Source organism: Juglans microcarpa x Juglans regia, chromosome 5S (genome assembly GCF_004785595.1).
Source record: "Juglans microcarpa x Juglans regia isolate MS1-56 chromosome 5S, Jm3101_v1.0, whole genome shotgun sequence".
NCBI lineage: Eukaryota > Viridiplantae > Streptophyta > Magnoliopsida > Fagales > Juglandaceae > Juglans > Juglans microcarpa x Juglans regia.
Window position 1 is genome coordinate 29,182,803 of NC_054603.1, and position 11,067 is coordinate 29,193,869.

The 11,067-nt window shown below is 36.8% G+C and overlaps 1 protein-coding gene across 3 annotated transcripts; it reads left to right on the plus strand.

Annotated features, from left to right (window-relative positions):
* The first annotated feature begins 3,175 nt into the window (after positions 1-3,175).
* Positions 3,176-10,813, plus strand: LOC121268614 (uracil phosphoribosyltransferase-like). 3 transcript variants are annotated; one of them, XM_041172935.1, is made up of 12 exons: positions 3,176-3,323; positions 3,466-3,558; positions 3,751-3,829; positions 6,780-6,838; positions 7,585-7,662; positions 7,954-8,035; positions 8,275-8,323; positions 9,107-9,168; positions 9,454-9,521; positions 10,353-10,438; positions 10,519-10,566; positions 10,664-10,813. In XM_041172935.1, exons 1-12 carry the CDS (start codon positions 3,243-3,245, stop codon positions 10,713-10,715), a joined length of 837 nt encoding a protein of 278 aa, XP_041028869.1. In that variant the 5' UTR covers positions 3,176-3,242; the 3' UTR covers positions 10,716-10,813. The 3 variants fall into 3 exon arrangements, with proteins under 3 accessions (XP_041028869.1, XP_041028870.1, XP_041028871.1); XM_041172936.1 differs by having other exon boundaries at positions 10,383-10,438; XM_041172937.1 differs by lacking the exons at positions 10,353-10,438; positions 10,519-10,566; positions 10,664-10,813 and adding an exon at positions 10,200-10,277.
* The last annotated feature ends 254 nt before the right edge of the window (positions 10,814-11,067 follow it).

Sequence of the window (11,067 nt, forward strand, 5' to 3'; positions counted from 1 at the left end):
TATGCACACCTCTTGTCTCTGCCTTGCAAGTCTTTGCTACTGATGGTAATCTTCTTCTCGATGCAACTTTATATAGGCAAATGGTTGGATCTCTTTAATATCTCACCCTCAGAAGATTGGATATAGTCTATACAGTTCATTTTGTTTGTTAATTCATGCAAGCTCTTTGTGAACCCCATCTTGTTGCTGCCAAATGGATTTTTAGATATTTAAAAGGGACCATAAATCTTGGTCTTCATTTTCACAAGAGTCTGTTTACCTCTCTTACCGGATTATGTAATGCAGATTGGGTGGGTCCACGGGATGATCGTCTCTCCACTACTGGTTTTGTAATATTTATGGGTCCAAATCTTCTTTCTTGGGGTGCCAAGAAACGCGCAACAATTTCAAGGTCATCGCCAAAGCTGAATATCGCGCCTTAGCTTCTACTACTACCGAACTCATGTGGTACATGAATCTTCTCAAGAGTATCGGTTACATGCTGCCATCTCCTACTTTACATTGTGGTAATCAAAGTGCTCTCAATATTGCCAAGAACCCGGTGTTTCATCATAGAACAAAGCACATTGAAATTGATATTCACTTCGTCCATGAACAAGTTGCACGCAGGGTCATCTATCTTGCTGATATTCCTGCCCAAGATCAAGTTGCCGATATCTTCACCAAGTCTTTGTATAGTCCCAAATTTTTGCCAAACCGAAACAAGCTCTGTGTTGGACCTATCCCACCTTGAGTTTGAGGAAGAATGAAGAGGCATCTCCATGATTTGTTGCTGCAATTGCTCTCTATCACTGGTCGCTATAATCCCTCCTCCATGATCCTAGCCGTGCACCATTTTATTATATGTGTAAATAGCGTATCTGCTACCTATAATTAGACTACTTGTATATTTTTATGTTTATTTCTCTGTACAGTTGTAATATGTAACTTACTCCTTTGTAATTGCTATTTAAGTACTAAAGTATTAGCCATTGCTTGATGCAAGGCTATTCATTCTTACATATCTCACTATTTAAATGACTCTGCTTCCAATGTGAGAAAAATTTAAAAGGGTTTTGAAGAAATGGGAAAGAAGAAGAAAGATAATGTGATGGGATGCTATTTTTAAAGTCGAGGTAGTCTACATATTTTTATGGACTAAAGAGCAGTTTAATAAAAAAAGAAAGGAAAAAATAAGTGTGTAGATATTCTTAAGAATTTTGCAGACCAGAGATATGTGGCATTTTTAATGGAATTCTAGACTTAATCAATACTTGCTATTGTATCTTGGAGGAGATAAGTTAAAAGGAGGTTTGCTACACCGTTTCATTTGAAACGTAGTATACTACAGAGGATTTAAATCTCTTTAAAAATAAAGAGATTTCCGTATTTCAGTCTAAACTAATTTCGTTTCAATTTTAATTTCATTATAAATTTTATTTGGGTGCTACTACTCAACGCCATGATTTTGCCCCTCAAAAGTTACAACTAGTGCAATTGAACTTTTTTTTTCTTTTTTCTTTTTCCAAATATTTGTTAACATTTTTAACAATTTTTTATTTTATTTTTAAATACACATCGCTAATAGCAGGGATTATAGGTATAAAAAGTATAGGTATGATGAACATGCCTTCTAAATAAAAGAGCACGCCAATGTTTTTGTATAACTTTTTTATGTTTTATAAATAAAAGCGTTAAAGTAAGAAATATAAAGAAACATTCGGAAAAAGAACTTTTAACTCATATATGTATTTTACATTGATTTTACATAATCAAATGGAAACCTGATTTTGACATATTGTTAATTATTTTATAAAATATTGTAAAATAGAGAAGCCTGCTTTAACAGATGGACATGCTCTTCTGATAAAGACGAAGAACAAGATCCAAGTAAAAGTATTATGGTTTTGATGGGTGGATGCACGTGTTTCTTCGTCTCAAATAATGGTGTATGATATGACATTTATCTAACATTTGATATTCGAGTTACCATTAGTTTGGCATGGTTGGATGTTGATGTACGTGCGGTCCAATAGAGTCCAAGGAAGACGATGATGCAACAGATGGAACCATAGGGTCTTCACAACAAAGACATGACCAACATTGAAAATGTGAGTGGTTGGCTCCCAAATACACGTACACTGATAGAGACTCAAAAAAGTGTGTTGCGTGTATGACTTATATTACTTGAAAACGTTAAATCGAAAAATTTATAAAAACTTATTTATTCGCAGGTTAGTTATTGATATTATGAAAATTATGATATTTAAAATTTAAAATTTAAATTTTAAAATAAAATTAATAAAATGAGTTTTGTAAGTAAAATTGTAAGTATATATTGTACTATTATACTTTTAAGTCTACATGACCCACCTTATTTCTTACACTCTTATGGTATGTTTGGGAACATAATTATTCTTAAATATTATCAGAATACTTCACTATTATTCATAAATAGTTTACTACTATTTATAAACTGTTTTCACTATTATTTATAAACTATTTCATTACTATTCACAAATGATCTTGAGATACTCTTAACATTCAAACATAACCTTATTCTTGATAAAGTAAGATCTCAAAATATGGAAAATGCTATTTTATATCTATAATTTTTATTCACATAACAATATTTGCTGACACGTCAATTATTGATATGGTGAAAATTATAAAATTTGAAATTCAAAATTCAAGTTAAAAAAGAAAAAACTTATAAAATGAATCTTTTACTCAATATGTATAATGTTATGCATAAAATTGTAAGTACTCCTCAAAATATTTATTGTTATTGATATTAATTAACTAGGCAATATTAAATTTTTAATAAATGTGTAGAGATTGATGTTAAAAAACAAAGTGTAGAGATTGTAAAGACGGTCTTATAACACTCTTTTTCTTACTAGATATCAGGGTGGGGATTGAGAAGATTTATTTTAAAATTTTTTTATAAATTAAGTTTTTCCATATCAACAGCATGGAAGGTATGCTTTGCAGCTTTACACTGAACTTCAAGCACAAGAACTTGGGGATTGAACACTTGTTCTCCCGCTTTGACATCCGGCCCAAGTGTTTTCGGCATCATATAGCATATTGATTTGATCCATCTCATCTCTTCTCTACTTAAAATCCTAAAATAAGCCCAAAGTCCAACAACAGATGGGCCGAACCCGTCACCGTTTCCTCCCGACCAAATCATCCAAATTTCTGCTAACAGTACACTCTTGATAGTTGATTGCTCGTAACAGTTTGCCTCCCAAGAAAAAATGGCGATGGCTTCTTGCCCGTCCGGTGCGCCGCGGTTTTCGTTCACGTGTCGCCCTAAGATCCATCCTCGCGTTCCTTTTGTATTTATTCCCTCTTATTCTTCTTCTTCTTCTTCCCTCAGTGTCAAAGCGGTAGTGTTATGTATAGTGAAGAATTTCAATTCTCTAAAACCCTGGTCGTTACACTTCTCTGTAGTAAAAGCTATTCTTCCTATTCCCGCAGATATCATCTTCCAATGCTCGCCGCCGTAATATTCTTACTGTGAGGGCTCACGTGGTTACCGAGGAGAAATCCACATCGCAGGACCGAATGCTGGTCAGTTCACCCTTACTTTTCTCCACACGCAATCGGCATTTGGCTGGTATTTGGATGGTGTCTTTGGAAAATGCTGTCGAACTATGTGCTAACTTCCAAATGACACAGCATTATATAACTTTGGTTGGTCATATTGCTCGTTGTAGGATTGGTTCGACTAACTGACAAGTATACCAAAATTTTGAATTTCAGGTCTTTGTGCCTCCGCATCCATTGATCAAGCATTGGGTTTCATTTCTAAGGAATGTACAAACTCATTGTCCTGTATTTAGTAAGTACCTGTTGGAATGTGTGTGTTTATAAAGACTAATCGACGATCCATCCGCTAAAAAATTTGGACGTCTACTTTGATTTCCATTGGAACTCTTTACTGCACAAGTTACTCATAACCATAGGTTATATTAGGCTGTTATGCGCATTATTTTTATGGCCATTAGTTCCTAGGGAACTGCCAAAAGATCTTGGTCATTTAGTCATCAATACCCACAAATCCTTTTCTCCGCAATGACTCTAATGGGATTCCTTGTTCACTAATACATATATAGCAATAGCTAATAATTCTTGTCTCAGCATTTATTTAAAATTTGATGCTTCCCGAAAATTCACCCGGGCAGCAATACATATAAAGGCTACAGGACTTATTCTATGTGTTTACGTGTTTCCCACTCTAGGCATTATAATTCAAGCAAGAACTTAGGGAATCTTGATCCTTACACAATAATATGTATTTGTAGATGAAATCTCAATCTTTTTATTTTATTTTATTTTTTTTTTTATCAGTAATAATCTTTATTGATGTGAATGAAACTAGGCGATGCCCAAGTACACAAGAAGTATACAAAGTGAGACACCTAATTACATTCTAGTAGGCTAGAAAGAAGATAAAAACTCATGAACATTCCCTCCCTTCAATACAATAGCAGAAAACCACTGGAAAAGAGATAATACAAAAAAGTTCCAGATTTCCCCCACTGCACGCTCCTTGTTATTAAAGCACCTGTCATTCCTTTCTAACCATAAACACCACATTAAGCACAAAGGAATCATCCGCCACACCGCTGCTAGTTGGACACTACTATGAGATCTATTCCAGCATGCTAATGGATCCACCACACTCTTGGGCATAGCCCAACTCAGCCCAACTCTACTAAGAATACCAGCCCATAGCTCTCCAGCCACCTCACAATGTAAGAGCAAGTGATCTACCGATTCCCCACTCTTTTATGTATGTTGCACTACTCCGTGACCATCATACCTTGCTTTCTTAAATTATCAACCGTCAAAATCTTCCCATGAGCAGCTGTCCAAGTAAAAAAAGCAACTTTAGATGGAACTAATACCTTCCATATACTCTTCCATAGAAAGAAAGTGGGTTGTAGGACTGTCAAGACCTTGTAGAAGGATTTAACAGTAAACTTTTCTTTCCTCATGTGAGTCCACAACATACGGTCACCCCCATTGGCACGACATAGAACTTCTGAAACTGGAGCTTGCTGATTTCCAGCCAAGTTAAAAACAACTAGGAAAGCCATGCAAAGAGGACTCTCCCCACTCCATACATCGAACCAAAAGCGGGTACGTGTTCCATTACCCACCTGAAACTTGATATGTTTTTCAAAGGTGTTTCACCCCTTCCTTATGAATTTCCAAATACTTACTCCATAAGACTCCCTACCCTCTTTAGAGCACCATCCCCCCCACACACAACCATACTTATGATCAATAACCTCTCTCCACAGTGAGTTCCCTTCCATTTGGTACCTCCACAACCACTTCCCTAATAGTGCCTTGTTAAATACACACAAATTTCGCACTCCTAACCCCCCATTCGCAAATGGACAGCTCACCATTTGCCAACTCACAAGGTGAAGTTGGATTCCTCCCCCATGTCACCCCACAAGAAAGCTCTAAACAACTTTTCTATCCGGTTTGCCACGCCCACCGGTATTGGAAATAGAGAAAGATAGTAAGTGAGAAGGTTGGAAAGAGTGCTTTTGATGAGGGTTAATCTCCCCCCTTTCGATAGATATAGCCGCTTCTAGCTCGATAGTCGTTGCTCAACCTTCTCTACCACTCCATCCCAAATACTCTTTGCTTTGAAAGACGCCCCCAAGAAAAGTCCAAGATATTTCATAGGGAGAGAAGCAATTTTACAACCTAGTAACTCCGCTAAAGAGGCTATATTATTCACCTCCCCCACCGGAACCAACTCCGACTTCTCCAAGTTCACCTTGAGTCCCAAAGCAGCTTCAAAACACAACAAAACTGCCCTTAAAGCTTGAATCTGGCCACTGACAGCATCACAAAAAATGAGCGTATCATCTGCAAATAGTAAGTGAGAAATGGAGCTGGTATTACTCTTGCTGCCCACTGAAAAACCAGCAAGAAATCCCCCCCTTACGGCGGCCTCCACCATACGACTCAATGCCTTCATTACAATAACAAAAAGGAAAGGAGATATTGGGTCCTCTTGTCTCAAACCCCTTGAAGATTGAAAAAAACCACATGGTCTTCCATTGACTAGGACCGAGAACCGAGCGGTCAAGACGCAATGTTTAATCCATTCACACCACCTATCCCCAAAACCACATCTTCTAAGCATATAGCGGGTCCCCTTGTCTCAATCTTATAAGTCTCTCTAACATGTAACTCTTGTAATGGCTGTGTTCACTGGTCACCATCTGATGTTTTTGAACAAATTTTACTTCTTGTTAAAGGCTACCTGTACACCCATCTATAGGGAGTCGAACCAGGTTGCTGATCATCTATCTAAGTAGGGAGCACAAGGAGTATCTAAGGAGTTTCTGATTCTTAAATAGCTTCCAAGAGAGATCAAAGGTTGCTTGGTGGTTGACAGATCTGGGTTACCATTCTTGCAATGCAACGAACCTGTGTTGGATAGGTTGTGGGTGTAACGATGTCTCATTTTATTTTGGTTGAAATCTGTACCATGGTGTCTACTCCAACCTAAATGCGAGTAGTGATAGTTCCTGCTTGATCCAAAAAACAAAAAATGACTAGTATAATTAGAACAGGACTTGGATTTTCATTATTAGGATGAAATATTTTCGATGCTTGTAGACATTGTTTCCTCTGGCACATATCATAACGTCCTCTTATTTTCAGTATTTTTAGAGTTATTTATTGTCCTTATTTGTTGGTCCTCTTTTCTGCTCTTGATTCTGATTTGGGTTTGACGTTTTAAACTTTAAATGTTGTAGGGAATGCAATGGCTGAGTTGGGGAGGCTACTTTTATATGAAGCTTCGAGGGATTGGTTGGTTAGTCGATACATCGTGCATGCAAATTTGTAGTAATTTATGTTTTCGTTTATAGATTTTTTTGTGATGCCGATTTAATTTTAATATGCATGCCATCTGTAGTAATTTTTGTTTTTTAAAACATATAAGTCCTAGGTGCCCTTATGTTTTTCTTAATGTTGAAAGCCTAAGAGAATCTGTGGTATAGGGTGTCCAGGTAGCTCTTTCAGTTAGATTTGGAGCAGACATTGTAAGTACATGGCAACTGTCATCAACGGCAAAAGGGATGCAAAAAACCAAGAGCTCTTTCAGCTTTCAATGCAATTAAAATATTTTTTATCGTGCTTAGCCATTCTTGTTATATGGTCTCTCTCTCTCGCTCGCCCCACTGGCAGAAAATTTGGAATTTAACACTGAGTGTTAAAGTAGACAAAGCTATCTGTTGTACGGGAACAAATCGAAAGCAAACACAAACATGTGTATGTTTGGGTAGTACGATGTATTTTTAGCTAACTCATATAAATTTCCACACCTAGTTTTCACTTGATATACTTTGTGTTCTCTGTTCATTGTTCATTTTAGCTAAAAGTATTGTTTGTTTTTTGAGTTTTTTTTTAATTAATTTATTTATTTGCTTTTAAGATTAGATTGTGGAAAATATGCCAATGATTGTACCATTTCAGGGGAAACTTCTTTGTGTTCGCATTTTCTTCTTACGTGTTTTCACTGATTTTATTTCTGCATTCCTGTGGTTTTGCCGCTATCAGCCTACTGTCAATGGGGAAATTCAATCACCAATGGGTGTTGCCTCAGTTGAGTTCATAGATCCGAGGGAGCCAATGGTGGTGAGTTTGTGGTAGCAATCTCACTTCTATATGTGTGTTTGTCTCTTCCCCTTTCTTTGTTGCTCGTGGAGTCATTGTAAGTTGTGGAATCAGTTCTAGGTCTGATGCTTGTATATTGTTGACAATGTTTTCCAAACCATAGTTGTTAGGAGTGGCATGAGGCCTGGATTTTATAATATTGTGGCTGGTTAGTGTGACACAATCTTGTGAGGTCTTTTATAGTCAAATGATGTCTGAATAAGCCTAAATTTAGGCTGCACCTTCAACTTATATTGTCTTTAACTTTTGCAGGTAGTTCCAATCCTAAGAGCTGGTCTAGCTCTTGCAGAACACGCATCTTCTCTATTGCCAGCAACAAAAACATACCATCTGGGTGAGGAAAGGTTCATGCATGTAGCTATAGTAGAAGGGGATGGTCAAAGATGAGGATGTTTATAAATTGTGTTAAGCTTAGTGCTTCTCAAGCATTCACTGATACAATGATGATGCTCTCCTTCAATGACTTAATTCAAACACCTTATCAATTGTTCTTTTAGACTTGAATTCTCGTTTCTTCAGGTTTGCAATGTGATTGACTACTTCGGTGGTTTTCTTTCCTTTTTGCAAATTAAGGGTTAAGCAGAGATGAAGAGACACTTCAGCCTTCAATATATCTGAACAAGTAAGAAAGCCTTGCATGGAAATGAGAATGTGTTTTTTTCTTTGTTACATCTCTAACTGCTCAGGCAAAGGTCACGAGGAACTTTTCACATTCCTTCTATTTGAGATCTTTTAGCGATATTGAGCACTTTTTTGAACTTCTATTCTTGTTCATTGCTTTGCTTTTGTTTCATATTTTTTCTTTGTTTCTTTGAGTCATTTTAATCTTGGCATACTGATTAAGGTCTTTCCTTTATTTATGTATTTATACTTTTTGATGCCTGTGCCTCCAATTTTGATATTCATTCCGTTACCCTTCTATTAGTCCCACTAATGGACCTGCCACCTCAGCACAATAAAAACATCAGCACCAATGGGATGTTGACACGCATGAACTAAAAGTAAAAAATACTTGAAAGGGAAAAACTATTTCTTTGAACTTAAAAAATAAAATAGGAAGTGAGTGGCCATGCAGCTGCCCTCAAATCTGAAGGGTGTGGCTCCCCCCAGCGTCCACACGTGAATGGGGTGCTGCACCACCCCTGGATCTGAATGGTGGCTATAAAAAGTTTTAAGGTTGAAAGAAATTGAAGTTAAGATGTTTATTATTTTTAAGTTGACATGTGTCAACATCCCATTGGTCTTGATGTTTGTGTTACGTGGCGTGAGATCCTAGTGGGATTGATGGAGAAGTGTAAGGATGATTAAAATGGTCAAAGTTGAAAGGAAAAGGAGGGTGGGGAATCTTATTGTATGCTAGTGTTGAAGAAACTTTTCTTACACTTCTTATCATCACTTTTCATAGGTTACCTGACAAATTTCCAGAAGGGTCTCGAGTATTTTTAGTTGATCCCATGCTGGCAACAGGTACAGTACTAATGGCTGGAGCTCCTAGTTCTGTGTTCAGTCCTATTTCTAATATGGATGGTTCATAATATTGCTGGATCAAGTTTTGTCTTTATTTATTTTGCCTCTATTGATCACTTCAAATTCTCTATGCTGTCTTACTACTAATTCATACTCTCATGTTTATAGCATCACTAACTCAAATTGTTACAGTTTGCAACATATTGTCCTTTATATAGTTGGAATTATACTTGGCCAGAAATTGAGCTTGATTTTTCTTACATTGTTTTTGATAATCAATATCAGGTGGCACGATTGTAGCAGCTCTCAACCTCTTAAAGGAGCGTGGGGTTGATAACAATCAAATTAAAGTGGTAAACATTTTTTTCTGGTTTGATAAGTAGTAAACGTTTTAGTGAGATATCATACACGTTTCTGTTTCAGCAAACCCAATCCCAATATAATTGAGATTGTTTTATTGACTATCCTCTGTACATCTATTGAAGTTTATATGCTGCTAATTACCACGCGTAGATGCGTGGGCTAAATGGATGGATCAATATGTAATTAAGTATCATTGACTGTCCTCTGTGTATCTATTGAAGTTTATATGCCTGCTAATACCAAACTCAGATGTGTGGGCTAAGGGGATGGATCAATATGTAATTAAGTATAATTGACTGTTAACTAGTTCTTGTTTCCTTATAAAAAAAAAAAAAAGTAGCATTGACTATCCTCTGTGTATCTATTGAAGTTTATATTTATCTCTGGTTCTCTGAGTGAGAAACCAAGGTATTGCCAATTGATCCAAAGGACCTTGGCCTATTGAAGTTTATATGCTGCTACTACCAAACTGAGATGCGTGAGCTAAATGGATGGATCAATATGTCTGTAGTAGCAGTGTTTTTTTTTTTTTTTTTTTTCCCAAAATTTTTAGGGAAACAAAAAAGGAATCTTGTAGACAGAGCTGTGTTGATGTTGTCTTGCCTAGGTTGCTATGTATGTATTATCTAGCCTTCATTGTCATAATACTTGCTTTATATGAATTTCAGTATGTTTTGTGAATATTTATTCTGTTAATGGTGATATAAAGTGGGGAGAAGCTGTGCAATGCTTTGTTTCTGCGCAAAATATATTCATCCACCACCTACACTTGCGTGCACTCATTCACAGAGGAAGTCATTTGTGTTACATTCATTGACTAGCACACTACTAAAGGGACTGATACGATGCAGATTTCGGCTGTTGCCGCCCCTCCAGCTCTTCAAAAGCTCAGTGAGAACTTCCCTGGGTAATAATATTACCAATCAGATTTCGCAACTGAAAATGAAATCGGCATTCCTCAAGTTCTCTGTTTTTATAATTTTGCAGGCTTCATGTATACACTGGAATCATTGATCCCACAGTCGATGACAAAGGGTAAGCACCTCCCCCATTTTTTTTAATTACACTCCATAGTTCGTAAAACATCCCATGTTTTAACTATTTTTTTAATATTTTGACTGGGCTTTCCTAGGTTCATAATTCCTGGACTTGGAGATGTTGGAGACCGTTGCTTCGGTACTTGAACTCACCAAAATGTCTATCCAGCCAATGCTTGTCACCTCATGCAATTTTGACATATTGGACAATTACTAAAATCTTGCTGAGTTTCTATGTTTGATCAGCGAACTTGGGTATCTACCATACCCAACTTTCTGGATAGCCGAGGTCGAGGTCTATGGAGTGCCACTGTTCATTTCTGGATAGCCGCTTTTATGTATAAATATATGTTTGCGTAACGACACATACGGCAACTACAACTTTTGTTAAAACGATCGTTTCTTAAGACGACAAAGCCATTTAGAGAGAGAGCGAGAGAGCAAAAGCTCTGTACGCACGTGTATGTGATCAACATGCACTACTTCCGCTGACACTGCA